Raw genomic sequence first — 14,395 nt, forward strand, 5'->3', positions numbered from 1 at the left:
AGTCAGGGAACAAACCTCAAGAGAAGGTAAACAGTATCGTATTCTTCTCCTTAATGTTCAGAATCAGCTGCATAGTAAAAAGAAATACCACATACTTGCCAGAGTCAAGAAATAAACAAATCCCACATATCATTCAAAATAGGAAGAAAGATGGCTAGCTACATGAAGTATAGGTGAATACATGGTCACACATACCAACTATACTATTGTATATTCAACTACACAAAGTATATGTATTACATGGCCACATGCATGAGCTATATGACGTCATGTGTTCAACACCATAGACATACAATCTGGTACACTGATTGATTAATTCCGGTGAAAACCAGTGTTGACTCCGGCGTTGACCAAAAAAAAATTTCTAAAATTAAAAATAAAAAATAAAAAATAATAAGTTATTTTATTAAATCATTTATGGTTTTTATTAATTAAAAAATATTCTATTCAATATCTAAATATTTTTTATATATTTCCTAAATATATCTTAAATGTAAAATAGAGAATCCAAACCTTAAAAAAATTTTAAAAAAATTAATTTAACATATTGTAATTGTGTAAAAGAGGGTAAAAATGAAAATGTTCATATGTTAAAAATAGATATTGTGAATTTTTTGTTGTTGTTTATATGTTAATTCAACATCTAAAGATATTTTTAATATATTTTCTAAATATATCCTAAATGTAATATAGAGAACCCAAACTTGAAAAAAAATTTCTAAAAATTAATTTAACATATTGTAATTGTGTAAAAGAGAGTAAAAATAAAAATGTTCATATGTTAAAAGTAAATATTGTTAACTTTTTGTTGTTTATATGTTATTTTGAGTATGTAAATTTTAAAGAAAAGAGTGTCTAAATTTTTTTATAACAATTACCATGCAAAATTTAGAGTAAAGAGTCATATACTCAATCTTTTGCATATTATTTTCTAATGAAAGTAGTTGAATTTGATTTTATTGATTTTGTAGTAATTAAATAATCTGATAATGAGATATATATATATATATATATATATCTTGAAAATAATTAGAAATTTTTATATCTTGAACATAATTATAAATGATTTTATATCTTGAAGATTATTATAAATGAATTTTTATATCTTGAAAATAATTATAAATGATTTTTATTTAACTATTTACTTTAGCTTGAAAAATAAAAAGTAATTAATTATAAGATGAATATATTAGAGATATATAAAAAATATTTGGATATTGAATAGAAAATGTCTTTTAATCATGAAAACCCATAAATAATTTGCTATAATAATTTTTTTTTTAATTTAGAATTTTCTTTTTTAAGTGTTGGTCAACGCTGGAGTCAACGCCGGTCTTTGCCGGAATCAATTGACCGGTGTACTGGATTATATGTCTATGATGTTGACCACATAACGTCATATAGTTCATGCATGTGGTCATGTAATACATATACTTTGTGTAATTGAATATACAATAGTATACTTGGCATGTGTGACCATGTATTCACCAATACTTCGTGTAGCTAGCCATCTTTTTTCCTTCAAAATATATCCAAAAAAGATAAAAAGACTGCAGTTTATACTACACATACAATCAAACCTACAAAACAAAATGAAAAGACCGGAGTTTAGTTTTTTTCGGTTTGGTTTGGTTGTTTGGATCTCTGATTTTTCCAATTTAGATAAAGATTTCATACCGGTCGAGTTTCGTTTTCGTTTTAAGGTCAAATTCAGATTTAAAATAATCATACTAGTTAAACCCACACCATGGGCCTTCAAATCATACGAGTGTTGCTTTATTCTTCTTCTTCTTTTTCTTCACGTCTAGTAAAACGATGATCCGCAGGCAAATAGTCCAACAACTACATAAGGGCAGGAGAGGGTCAAAATTAGACTTGTGAACAATGACAAAATATATGTTTGGATGCTTTATTACCTCGCGTTTATGTCGCCTACTAGTAACATGAGTGTTGAAATTTTCAAAGCCTTGGTAAGGTAGATCCTTGTCGCATATTGAGCAAATCCAGAAGGCAGACTCACTCGTTTCATCAACGCACTTATCATCCTCAAGAGAAAACAAGCTAAGAGAATCCCATGGAACCGGCTGAAGAACGTTGTATCCCCTCGATTTTAGCCCAGAAGCAATCATAGAAGGGAAGGGTGTGCCCAAGGATTTTGCATCGGATATGACCATAAAATTAGCTGGAGGTGGATTGCTATCCATAAACCCAGAAAGAAGACCATGCAAAGTGTCAAAAAACCCTGTTTCAGAAACAGAAGACTTCTTGAGACTCTCTATTCAACAAGTAAAACATCCATTAACCAAGAAAGGTGCAAAGATGAGAGAAGATCCTAACCGTAGAAAATGTTATTAAGAGCGATTCCACTGGAATAGACTCCTTCCAGAATGTCATTAGGGACTTCTGTTAGTCTTCCAATGGCAGTGATGGAGAGAGGACCAGAGCAGCCTTCTTTCTTCAAGAACCGCTTGATGCACGGACCGACCAGACTAGCATCACAGCCAGGGGGAACCGGACACGAATTGATGTCCCAATAGACCATTGTCACAGGTCCCAAACCTCCTCTTGCAATAAAGGAAGGATTTACATGTTTCTGCAGTGGAGAAAAAAAGACAACATAGGGGGCGTCAAACAAAACTATAAAAAATTAGAAATTAAAACAGACTTTGGTAGCATCCTCACCATGGGAGTAACAACACGTGGAGCAGGAGACCTCCTAATCTGCTTGAACAACAAATGAACCAAGGGGGGTCAAAACAAGGTAACAGAGGGTGTTTGACTAAAAATAAAATAAAAAAACAGTTGGGACAATGACGACAAAATGTACTTTGCATAATTACCAGCAGTTCATGATGTGCTTGTAGACCGGAAGTTTCATAAGTAAGGTGGAAAGAGAATGATATGGAAATGGCTGGATAGGGTTTTTGCCGAGTGCTTGTAGACCGGAAGTTGAATAAGGGCAGGCTTTTGGATCGGATATGACCATAATATTAGCTGGATATGACAAATCAATGTAACCTGAAAGGTTACCTGTTTGAGAAAAAATAAAAAATAAAGACATGAGACTCTTATCTATCAGCAGATCATCCATTACTGTAGAAAGGCTCTATAAGGATGATGAGAGAAGATATTTAACCGTGGGGGAGAAGTTTAAGATCGATTCCACTGGAAAAGACCTCTCTCAGGGTTTCAAGAGGGACGTCCGCTAGTTTTCCATAGGCAATGACGTTGAGAGGACCACCACCGTAGCCATTCTTCTCCAATAACCGCTTAATACTCGGACGGACAAGACGAGGATGAAAGCCATCCGGAACCGGGCACATCTTGATGTCCCAATAGACCCATGTTACAGCCCCAGCCTGCTTCTGCGTAGCCCTCTTTATCTCGTTCATCTCCTTCATCTCCTTCACCTCCATCTCTATCTCCTTCATATCCATCTCTATCTCCTTCATATCAAACACTATCTCCTTCATCTTCTTCATCTTCTTCATCTTCTTCCTTTTCTTCTTCATCTCCTTCATCTCCTTCATCTCCTTCATCTCCTCCATATCCTGCTTATCCTTCATCTCCTTCATCTCCTTCATCTCCTTCATATCCTTCATCATATTTATTACTCTTGTAAAATATACCCTAACGAAGAAAAAACAGCCAAATATCAGATAGGGTAAAACAGCCAGCGGAGTAAAAATCGAACTAAGGTTTCTTATCCAAACACAAATATTGATTAGGGAAAAAGGGGGAAAGTGAGGGCGAAGAGCTCACCGGAGATGTAGTATAGGCGGGGGGGGGGGGGGGGAGTAGCTGCTTCGTTCGGCGTGGCAAAATCAACGAGGAAGATTGATGAATACGAAAAGAAGACAGGAGGAGAGAGAACAAGAGACAAAGCCGAGCAGTACAAAACTTTACAATCCCTCCTTGCTTACTTTTTTTATTTATACGGGATACTTTTCGGCCGACTTTAGGGCATCCCCATTGGTTGGCTGTTAGCTAAGTTGCTTAAAAAAAATTTAATTGTAAATTTTGAATAAAAGTGAAGTTTACAATTTTTTGGATCCATTGGTAGTACATAAAATTGGGATCCTTGAATTAAAAATTTTATTCTGGAAATTATTATAGTATAATGAATTTTGTTCAAAATTTTAAATATTGTAAACATCCTATATGACCTGTTTATGGATTTCAAACAAAAACATAAAAAAGAAGATAGATGAAACTGTATGATTAAATTATGTATGTACCTGAGCCAGAACCCATCCTACAAGCCAATCAATATCACTACGGTGATTACAAACGACAAGAGCATGATCTTTGCCAGAAAGAAAAATGTAGGCTTTAACATGATCACACTAAAGTATGTACGTTTGACGTTTCTGCAACTCTTTCATTTAACATGGAACACAAATCAAACAAATAGTGGAAGTTTATTCTATACATAAAAGATAAAACATTGCAAACACGATATGAAACTAGACGAGGGGAAGAAAACCTCTTAAGTCAAAGGCAATAACATGCAAAATTGAATAAATCAGTAAGATCCGCCTAAGTTACACATCTTCAACTCTATGTTTAAGACAGTTAGATTTGTCTGCAACTGCTAAAGCTAAAGGTTTTCAACCAGAAATTAAAGCACAGGGAGTTTGCTTTCTTACTGATCATGGTTCATAAAAGTCCTAGCTTTTGGTAGACGATCAGTTCCACTTCACCACGAAGGCTCTCCACATCTGCAGCATAGTCTCTCTTGTATTCATCCGCCATTGATTCCTCCAGCTGCAGGTTCATTCTCTCTAATGCTCCTTCCAACCCGCAGAACTTTTTGAGAATCTGAGTATTTAAGTTGAAGAAGAGTCTGGATTGATGTACCATAATTAAACAAGAAAACCATTCAAAGCTCTCCATATATAGGTAAGCATTCAATAAGTATCAAACTCGGACAAAAGAGAATGGTAAACAAGTTTATAACCTCAGAGAAGTCTAGCTTTGGTGCGTTAATCGGATTCCCCATTTAGCTTTTTACAGCCTTGACATAATTGGATTTTGTCATGTACGATCTTAGCAAGCTCAGGAAAATGCAAATTGTACAATTCAGGAAGCCCTCGTTGAAGTAAGTGTTAAAGCTCTTCGTCGTCAAAACATCAAGCTTTGTGCTGATTCGTAATATATATCCTCTTTGTAGTGATTGTAAACTGCCACTGCAAGCACCTGCATCAACGAGATAACCAAAGATGCATTAAGAACAAGCAACTGAGACAACAGTTTGATCACAGAAGAAGATATGATGAAGCGTAAATATATGAATATAAAGATTCATAAGAATCGAACAAAGCTGTGTCTCTAACGGTTACCATAAATTTTTGTCTCTCGCCTCCGTTTTGTTCAAATACAGAACAACCAGACCAAGCTCAGCTCTTGTGCTCTCTCATACATTGGATTCTCATCTTCTCACCTTTAAGATCAAATTGGATATATCATTTGTGGGGTTAATAATCGAAAAAAGTCAAAACAAAAATTATACTACAAGAATCGAACCAAATAAACCAGATTTATGCATCAATCAATCCACAACAACAACGAGCACAAAAAAATTCTACGAAATTTACAGAGAAACCCCTAAAAGTTTCACAAGGAGCCGATAATTTCAATTGAAAATCAATTATGAAATGCATCAGTTGTGAATCATTAGAAATAGTGCACAACAGCAGATATGTACGACATACATCGATTGAAAATCAATTCAATAAAACAAGAAATTGAATATCTTACCCCAATCGATTCATTCAGTTTCTCTTATCCCAATTTTTGTTTTATTTTTCCATTGCTCTTGCTAGGCGTCGACACGTGGTAGTAAGAATCAAAATAAAAACTCCTTAGCTAAAGGATTATTGATTCTAAGCTTAATTAACATTTTTGATTTATTTTATTTGCTTTATACCTTAAGAAATTTGTTAACATCTCCCCAATGGAGATGACCTAAACACCGATCGTTAACTTTTTCATTCACTTTTTATATAATTAAATTCTTTTTTTTTTTTTGTTAAACAACTTTACCATCTCCATCTAAATGGAGATTACTTTATCACACTAAGGCTCAAATTAGACCTCTCATCTTTTTTTTCATTCTTTTTTTTTTTATAAGGAGTTTATGATCCGATTTGTATTTAACTATTTGCATCTCTTACAGCTAAATTCCATATGACAAGTAATGTAAACAAAATTTTGTAACAGAGGACCTGAGATTGACACCGGAGAATCAATCTCGACCTTGCCGTGTCTGTAAAGTTAACGTAACTTGTTGACCTCTCTCTAGTGTCTCTTTGCCTTGGGTCGTTTTCAACGAATGTGCGCTCAGATCCAACACGAGCTGATCATATGACCTCTCTAAAACTACCATGTTCGCAGCCGGAAGGGTATGAGAGCTTCCGTTTTTGTTGCTAGAGGTTGCCACGTGAAGAAGCTTGACGACGGGAATGACAGAAACAGAGTCAAGACGGAGAAAAGAGGTTAAACCACCATTCGCTGGAAGGGTCACCAGATGGATAACCACTATTAGATACATACGTAAATAAACTGTAAGACATACGTAATTGTAAGGTTTACAAAGGCGAAGTAAAAATTGATGTGGCCAGGAAATTTTACCAAACACCAACCAACGAACAAAATCTAAAACCAAGCAGGCACAGTTTTACAAAATCAGAGAAAAATATTCGACTGCTAAACTAGTTTACAAATTATATTGTAATATAAATCACAAAAAAAAAAGAGGAAGAAAATTTCTAATGGGGTTTGCCGGTTTGGGCAAAAAGTTTAACGTGGCCATGTTCGTATGATGAATACTAAAAGAGTTTTGATTAGTGCTTATGATGAAGACAAAAAGTCTTGAAAGAGACTCTGATTATTAACCCACACAAAAGAGTCCTGATTTGATATTGATCTTTGTTTCCTTTTGGCTGAGAACCTGAAATCTTTTGTGTGGGTTAGAACTTAGAAGTAGTAGTAGCTAGGTAGGACCAGAAGAGTCTGAGTTTGATTGCTATGTCAAAGAAAATTTGACCATTTTGTTATATGTGAATTGAACTTTTATCCAACTTTATATTCTCTGACCACTACTTAAAACATTCACCGTTTATATTGGTTCTTTGACAAAAAAACATTCACCGTATATTAAATATACATATTGGTCCACATTTACAGTAGTTTCAATTACAGAACAAGATAGACATAAAATTTCGTTACTTAAAACAAATTTATCTTCCCCTAACCACTTCTTAGCACAAATCCACCCTTTTGCTATAGAGAGAGTACGTACATACGAAGCACAATCACACGATATGAAAAAGTTATAAAGCCAGAGAAAACCAGAGATAGACATAGCTTATGCTTCTACAAATTTCGAAAGTACAAAACGGTGTGTTCTTTGGTCTCGTTTATTGTTTTCATGTGAAAATTGGTGAAATTTCTTGACTAATCTTTGTATCATCCTGTGAATCAAGCTAGCTCTTTTCTTCTTGATCCTATCTTCACCCATATTATTCTCTCGAGTCACAGTCCCTTGACCCATAGCTTGGCTCACCTGGGAACATATATGAAAGAACCAACAATTTTAATTTTCCTAATTTGGTGACTGGTGAAACAAAGTCATTTTAAGTAAAAGAGATAATAAAGTCCCACCTCTTGAGCTGATGACACTAACTTGATTGTTGAGTCAGGAGATTGTTGAGTTTTGCTCTGGTCTATGCGATGATTTAAGCTACCAAAACTATCACAAGTGCTAGAAGTTTCAATAGAGTTCTGTCAAATGAAACAAAAAAAATCGTACGCTTAATGAGGTGAAATCTGAAAACAGAGGATCATAAAAGTACATAAGTATACAAATCTTTTCTTACTGTTGTTGCAGAAATCGAATCAGAATCAGTATCATTATCATCACTGCTATGATCATCAAAGACACCAGTCAATGGCTTTGGAGGTCTGTAATCGCTACAGTCCTCTTGCACAGAAACGATCTTACTCTGTTCATCATCATCATTGAACAAACTATTCCAATCATCAGTCGATATACTGTTGATAGCCCTGCGCACTGCATCTTCCAGCTGAGTTTCTGGCTGCACTCCAAGAAAGCCACTACTAAGCTGACTTGGATTCTGTACTCCTTGGCAGTACGACGATCCCTGAAACATGAGAAGATAACACAAACCAGAATTCTCTATGACTGATATGAGACATGGTTTTGAAGGTTAAAACGACAAAACAGAGAAAGTTTGAGATTGACCCACCTCAGATCTTGGACTCAGTTCTCCAGAATAGTTCATAAGAGGGATTAAAGAGTGATTATTCTCAATTTCACTACCAGTAGAGGAAGACGATATCTCACTCTCTTCACCCTTAAACTCAACTTTACAGAGTGTATATTTCATCATCTATACAAAAATCAAACACGAACCATAAAGGAAAACCAATAAATAAAACAATGGCAACACAAAACCCTAAAAAAAAGGGTCAATCAACTTAGAATATACGATCATGAGAACCAACAACAAAAGAAACGCAATTACAAATCAATCAAATCACAATCGCAGCAGTAACAACACAAAACCCTAGAAAAAAAAAACAGGGCAATTATCTAAGAATCAACGATTACGAGCAATCAAACCGCAGCTAGTATAACAAAACACCAAAACCCTAAAAAAAAGCTGGAATTAGGAAAGTTACCTGATTAGGAGGAGACAAGGGCGTAGCGTGGTACTCGTGCATAACCCAATCGGACTTGGAACCACCACGATGCTTAAACACCAAAACCCTTTTCTCACCGATCTTTTCATTATTGCCTCTTCTTTTGCGGATGATAGACATGGTCTTTCCAGTTTTCTTCCAAACCCCTGATTTTGTTGTTCTCCTCAGTTGATCACCTCTGTTATACTTGATTTCCTTGACACCAAAGAAATACCAAACCCCATCTCTCGACTTGATCCTAGACTTGGCTGTGATATAAAAAAGAGCCAATGATTTCGAATTCTATACAACAGCTGGGGAAAGAAAAAGAAAAAACTCATGATATTAAATTAGTAGGGACTTACAAGGTAAATCCCAAGGATCGACGCTACAGATATCAACTGTGCTGATGACTTCATCGACACGGCTCGTGTTAGTTTCCAGATTTTTAGGCCGGAGGTAATGGTCGACGATCTCCTCGTCGGTCGGACGGAATCTGAATCCCACCGGATTCATCATTGTCGCTGTACTAGGTAGGAAAGTGGAAGACGAAGTTGTGTTTTATTTATTTATTAATAAGTTAAATTATATAAAGGCAGTGACGGGAGTGAGTGACGTCAACTATGACGTAATGGTCCTACAAACTATGCGTGCGACGTCATCCCATCCATGATTCCCAAGCTCACATGGCTGCACACTTGTCTTCTTTTCTTTCCTTTTCATATTGTCCTAATTATCTTCTTAATTAACAAGAATCACGAAAAGGATATTTTATTTGTTTTTATAATAATGGCTTCACTTGTTTTTTTTATTCATTATGAAAATTTACTAATACAGTAGAACCTCTATAAATTAATACTCGATAAATTAATAATCTCTATAAATTAATCAATTTTTCAGATCCCAAGTTGGCACTAATATAATTTTAGATACTATTTAATAATATAATAAAATAATATTTTTTTGAAAACTCTTTGTGAATATATGGTTCTATCAATAATATAAATTAATAATTATACAAAATTATCTAAATATATGTATATATATACACACTAATATTTATGTATAGTTCATTTTTAATATTTTTACTATATAAAATTTTTTAAGTATTATCTTTAAAACATGATAATTGTTATTTTTCTTGAAATTAATTTTATAAAAATATTATTTATAATAAATATTATTATTTTTAAATTATTTTTTATTAAACTAGTAAAATCTCTATAAATTAATAATTATTAAATTAATAATTATTAATTTATCGATAAATTAAAACCTTTATAAATTAATAAATTTTTATGGTCACAACATTATTAATTTATAGAGGTTTTACTTTATTATATAGTTTTGATATGTAAAAAAAACTACTAATATATGCAGCAGACGGACTGGGCCCTTCTTTGACTTTTGTTGAGATTCTTTTAATTTTAAAGATTTTTTTTTTTAAAGAAAAAAAAGAAGAAGTGTCAATTGATGATCTACTACTAAATGATGCGAATCAATCACAAAAGCTGAATGGATTTTAACATGTCGTTATCTTTATTTATTTAACGCGTCATTTTTATGACCCGAACGCATTGAGTTCGTGCACGGTTCAGAAACTATTGGTTTCTTTAATTCACATTTTGTTTTATTGGATTTATACCATTTCACCCAAAAAAATAATAAGATAAATTTGTATAAAAGTAAAAAATTATCAATTTTCGACGTCCAAAGTGTTTTAGGCGCCTACTTAGGGCATCTCCAACCCACCTCTATATTTGCTTTTTAACTCTATTTTAGAGTAAAATCTACTCCAACCCAACTCTATTTCTACTTCTATAATAGAGATCTCTATTTTTTCCTCTAGCCCTGGGCATTCGGGTACTCGGGTCGGGTTCGGATAGGAACCGATCAGGTTCGGGTTTTTTAGGTAGAGGAGTTTAGAACTCATTAGGGTAAACAACAAATATCGGTTCGGGTTCGGTTTGGGTCTTACTGGATTCGGGTCGGTTCGGGTCTAAAATTTCAAAACCTATAAATACCCGAAAAAATCGGATATCATTCGGGTTCGGGTATTTTGTACCCGATTACCCGAAATTTAACCTAAAAAACCTGAATTTTACCTGATTACCTGGAAATTTTAATGTTAAATATTAAAAAAAATTTTAGAAAAATTGGTTAATTTTTTAAAAATTATAGCTAAACATTTCAATATAATTTTGGTTATGTTGAGTATTTTTATTATTTTGCTCTAGGAAAAATAATATTTTTGAATTTTAAATTGTAACTTTGAATAATTATGTTATAAAAAATATATATATAACTAATATTCTCTATATATGATTTTATTTCGGATATATCAGGTACCCATTCGGTTTTTGGTTCGGTTCCGGGTTCGGTTCCGGTTTTTCGGGTTTAGGAGATTAGGACCCAATAGGGTATTCTAACGGTTCCGGGTTCGGATTCGGGTCCATATTTTCGGGTCGGTTCCGGTTCGGGTTTTCGGATCCGTTTTTTGCCCAGGCCTATTTTCCTCTATATATAGAGGAACTCTATTTTTTCCTCTATAATAGAGTTGAAATTTTTTATTTATAAAATGGTCCTTGAACTTTTAACACTTTTATATTTATGATAAAAATAAATAAAATATATATATAAATAGTTTAATAATAATTTAAATATATATTTAAATAGTTTAATAATAATTTAAATATTTTAATAATATTTAAATTTTAAAGGCTAATTGATTATAAAGTTAAATTTGACTAATTTTAATATTTTGGTTTAAAATTTTTTAAGATTTTCGTATTAAAAAATTTTAAAGGCTTTTGTATAGAAAAACATTTTTAAAATTTGAGACTATTATTTGCAAAAGAAAATTTATATAAAATCTTATTAAATATAAATAATTTAAATATTTTAGTTATATTCATGCCATAACATTATTTTTAATACAACAAAGACTAATTATTTAATATTCTGGTAAATTACTTCCGGATCCACCAATATATCCCTAAAAATTTGTCCAATCGAATTATTTAATACAACAAAGACTAATTATTTAATATACAACAAAGACTAATTATTTAATATTCTGGTATATTTATGAATGTTAAAAATTTAAATAATATCATAATTTTATGAAAGTTTCACAAATACTAAAATAAATGGTTTAGTTTGCAACTTTTATAAGTAAAAGGTATTAACAGTAAAATAAAAAAGGAATCTCTATGGAATATTCTTTTTTAGAGGAAAAAATAGAAGTACCTATTGGAGCAAAAGTCACCTCTATTATAGAGTTCCTCTATTTTAGAGGTAAAAATAGAGAAAACCATTGGAGATGGTCTTAATAAAATTACGATTAGCGTAATTGAGGGGAGGGGGTTTGGGACTTACAGACAACATATGCACGTGGTACACTTACGATGTAGACTACTACTAAGTACTAATTAATAGTCCAAAAAAAAAAACACTCTTGTCATTACTAAAACTAAGTATCTTGATTGGATATTTATTCTTCGCTTCTTTTGTAATGACAAGATAATAATGGAACTCGCTACAATAGCAATTGGTCTACATCATATGTGTACCACGAATTCACCTTTTACATGTATATATAATGGAACACGCTACAATTTGGAAAAGTTACAAAACAAGATAGACATAAATACATAATATATAAACTCTCTCTTTTCTTTGCTAAGGAAGATAGACACAAAACTAACTCTTCTACATATATGGAAAGTACAAATAGGTGTTCTTGATCATAATAATTGATATCATGTTCTTTAGTTAGAAGAACATAGCTGAATTATCTTGACGAATTTTTGTATCATCCTGCAAAAGAAACCAGCTTTTTTGTTCTTGATCATCATCACTTGACCCAATTTATTACGCTCACCAATCTCAGTCCCTAGTGCATCATCGTCATAAGTCTTCTTCTTCTTCACAGGTGTTTCTTTGACTGGCGAGGTAGGAGATTCTGGCAGCAGGTCTGTGATGATTTGGTTTGAGCTACCAAAACTATCACAAGTGCTCGAAGTTTGAATGGAACTCTGTTCGTATGAAACAAAACTCTATAGCGTTATGAGGTAGAAACTGAAAACAGAGTAATTTATAATGTTTGTGTAACATAATAATTTTTTTGCTTACTGTGGTTGGAGAAATCGAATCAGAGTCACTACTATTATCAGAGAAGACACCAGTCAATGGCTTTTTAGGTCTGTATCTGTTGTATTCTTCCATGTAAACACCCTTACTCTGTTCGTCATCATCATCAGCCGCCAAGCCCACGAAATCAGGACTTAATATATCATCCATAACCCAGTCCAGTGCATCCAAATCTAGAGGAGATCCAGTAATCTGACATGGATTCTGTAAAAAAGGGGGAACACAACACAAGTAAAGTCAGAAATTGTCAGAAGATTCTCCATGACTGACTTATTAATGATTTTGAAGATCGATGTAAATAGAAAAACTAATAAATTAAGTTTTGACTTATTGAGATTGACCAAAGATAGAATGACAGAATATTCCTATTCTATCAACCAACCTTAATTATCAAACCACCAATATTGTTATCATTATTATTCATTGGAGCTGGGTATAAAGTGCGACTTTCCTCAATTTCTCTCATTTCACCCTTAAACTTTACTTTGCAGAGTGTATATGTCATCATCTGTAAATAAAAAAATTAAATAGGTTGCATCGATTAGAGTAACAACAACAACAACAACAGTAACAAAGAAGCCTAAAATTAAGAACCTGGTTAGGAGGAGAGTAAGGGAAGGTAGCGTGATACTCGTGCATAACCCATTTGGATTTCGATCCACCTTTCAAGTAAAACATCAAAACCCTTTTTTCACCAATCTTTTCGCAATTGCCGCTCTTTCGCTTGATATCTATTGTCTTTCCGGTTTTCTTCCAAAACCCGGATTGTGTTCGTCTGCTTTGTATATCACCTTTGTTGTATTTGTTCTCTATACGGCCAAAGAAATACCAAAACAGATCGGTCGTTTCAACGATGGTAGTCGCCATGGCTTAATTGAAGAAAGAAAAAGACAACAAAAAATAAATAAGAAATTACCCAAATGGATGGCTTAATCTTTTATTTAGAGAGAGAGAGAGAGAGAGAGAGATTTAATTACAAGGTAAATGCCAAGGATCGGAGCTACAGATATTGACAGTGCTGATGACTTCATCGACAAGGCTAGTGTTACTTTCCAGATTTTTGACCCGGAGGTAATAAAAGATCTCCTCCTCGGTCAGACGGAATCTGACTCCGATCGGGTAAGCCACTTTCGAGAGCGACATAACTTACAGATCAGAAACCCTCCCTAGTTAAAACAGAACCAAAAGAAAAAAAAACAAGAAAGGGAGAGATTGGGATGTTCAGTTTCGGAACTTATTTTTAGAAGATTTTGCTTTCTGTAAGTACGATGATTGAACTGCAGACGTGTGCTTATTTATATAGCCCGTCAGGACATTTTCGGGATTCGTAAAATTCGAATTTTTTAAATAAAATATGACAATGTTAAGAAATGAGATTAAAAATAGTGCTTAGAAGACACGCTAACAAGGGGTGGAATGGTAAATTTTAGTATTTTACATACGTGTCACATCTCCTATCCACTTGTTGTCTGGTTTAGAGCATTTTTTTTCTTTATTTCCTGATATAACCATATTGTCGATGGGCTTTTAGTATTAC

At 33.3% G+C, this 14,395-nt stretch overlaps 4 protein-coding genes across 12 annotated transcripts; all 4 read right to left on the reverse strand.

The window, feature by feature from the left end:
* Positions 1–1,540: 1,540 nt before the first annotated feature.
* LOC104754239 (uncharacterized) lies at positions 1,541–6,739 on the reverse strand. Of its 8 annotated transcripts, XM_087495089.1 has the most exons (12): positions 5,761–6,739; positions 5,343–5,443; positions 4,961–5,199; positions 4,239–4,821; positions 3,763–3,801; positions 3,137–3,630; positions 2,841–3,030; positions 2,683–2,721; positions 2,338–2,593; positions 1,917–2,242; positions 1,678–1,842; positions 1,541–1,580 (listed from the first exon to the last, which is right to left on the reverse strand). In XM_087495089.1, coding segments are annotated over exons 6-8 (660 nt in total). In that variant the 5' UTR covers positions 3,606–3,630; positions 3,763–3,801; positions 4,239–4,821; positions 4,961–5,199; positions 5,343–5,443; positions 5,761–6,739; the 3' UTR covers positions 1,541–1,580; positions 1,678–1,842; positions 1,917–2,242; positions 2,338–2,593; positions 2,683–2,720. The 8 variants fall into 8 exon arrangements, with proteins under 8 accessions (XP_087351215.1, XP_087351213.1, XP_087351211.1 ...); XM_087495087.1 differs by having other exon boundaries at positions 3,763–4,821; XM_087495085.1 differs by lacking the exon at positions 1,541–1,580 and having other exon boundaries at positions 1,649–1,842; positions 3,763–4,821.
* LOC147923209 (uncharacterized) lies at positions 1,777–2,542 on the reverse strand. The gene is made up of 3 exons (XM_087495009.1): positions 2,338–2,542; positions 1,917–2,275; positions 1,777–1,842 (listed from the first exon to the last, which is right to left on the reverse strand). Exons 1-3 carry the CDS (start codon positions 2,540–2,542, stop codon positions 1,777–1,779), a joined length of 630 nt encoding a protein of 209 aa, XP_087351135.1.
* Positions 6,740–7,132: 393 nt separating the features above from the next.
* On the reverse strand, positions 7,133–9,274 carry LOC104754191 (NAC domain-containing protein 4). The gene is made up of 6 exons (XM_010476328.3): positions 9,072–9,274; positions 8,707–8,975; positions 8,271–8,414; positions 7,881–8,165; positions 7,666–7,785; positions 7,133–7,567 (listed from the first exon to the last, which is right to left on the reverse strand). The coding sequence occupies exons 1-6, from the start codon at positions 9,223–9,225 to the stop codon at positions 7,370–7,372; spliced, it is 1,170 nt and encodes a 389-aa protein (XP_010474630.1). The 5' UTR covers positions 9,226–9,274; the 3' UTR covers positions 7,133–7,369.
* A 2,999-nt stretch (positions 9,275–12,273) lies between these two features.
* Positions 12,274–14,128, reverse strand: LOC104754192 (NAC domain-containing protein 5). 2 transcript variants are annotated; one of them, XM_010476330.3, is made up of 5 exons: positions 13,836–14,128; positions 13,453–13,727; positions 13,241–13,366; positions 12,841–13,062; positions 12,274–12,743 (listed from the first exon to the last, which is right to left on the reverse strand). In XM_010476330.3, the coding sequence occupies exons 1-5, from the start codon at positions 13,999–14,001 to the stop codon at positions 12,477–12,479; spliced, it is 1,056 nt and encodes a 351-aa protein (XP_010474632.1). In that variant the 5' UTR covers positions 14,002–14,128; the 3' UTR covers positions 12,274–12,476. The 2 variants fall into 2 exon arrangements, with proteins under 2 accessions (XP_010474632.1, XP_010474631.1); XM_010476329.3 differs by having other exon boundaries at positions 12,274–12,764.
* Between the last annotated feature and the right edge of the window lie 267 nt (positions 14,129–14,395).

This window comes from Camelina sativa, chromosome 17, assembly GCF_030686135.1.
Source record: "Camelina sativa cultivar CO46 ecotype springtype chromosome 17, ASM3068613v1".
In the NCBI taxonomy this organism is placed as follows: Eukaryota; Viridiplantae; Streptophyta; class Magnoliopsida; order Brassicales; family Brassicaceae; genus Camelina; species Camelina sativa.

Bases quoted from the DNA above. Each gene is read 5' to 3' on its own strand.
- LOC104754239 (XM_087495089.1), bottom strand. From the start codon at position 3,605: ATGATGAAGGATATGAAGGAGATGAAGGAGATGAAGGAGATGAAGGAT. The intron at 3,031-3,136 runs GTTAAATATCTT...TTTCTCAAACAG, and splicing joins TCTTAAACTTCTCCCCCACG to GTAACCTTTCAGGTTACATT.
- LOC147923209 (XM_087495009.1), bottom strand. From the start codon at position 2,542: ATGGTCTATTGGGACATCAATTCGTGTCCGGTTCCCCCTGGCTGTGAT. The intron at 2,276-2,337 runs GTTAGGATCTTC...CTTGTTGAATAG, and splicing joins TCTTAATAACATTTTCTACG to AGAGTCTCAAGAAGTCTTCT. The intron at 1,843-1,916 runs GTAATAAAGCAT...GCCCTTATGTAG, and splicing joins GTAGGCGACATAAACGCGAG to TTGTTGGACTATTTGCCTGC.
- LOC104754191 (XM_010476328.3), bottom strand. From the start codon at position 9,225: ATGATGAATCCGGTGGGATTCAGATTCCGTCCGACCGACGAGGAGATC. The intron at 8,976-9,071 runs GTAAGTCCCTAC...TTTATATCACAG, and splicing joins CGATCCTTGGGATTTACCTT to CCAAGTCTAGGATCAAGTCG. The intron at 8,166-8,270 runs GTGGGTCAATCT...CTCATGTTTCAG, and splicing joins AACTGAGTCCAAGATCTGAG to GGATCGTCGTACTGCCAAGG.
- LOC104754192 (XM_010476329.3), bottom strand. From the start codon at position 14,001: ATGTCGCTCTCGAAAGTGGCTTACCCGATCGGAGTCAGATTCCGTCTG. The intron at 13,367-13,452 runs GTTCTTAATTTT...TTTTATTTACAG, and splicing joins CTTACTCTCCTCCTAACCAG to ATGATGACATATACACTCTG. The intron at 12,765-12,840 runs GTAAGCAAAAAA...ATAACGCTATAG, and splicing joins ATTCGATTTCTCCAACCACA to AGTTTTGTTTCATACGAACA.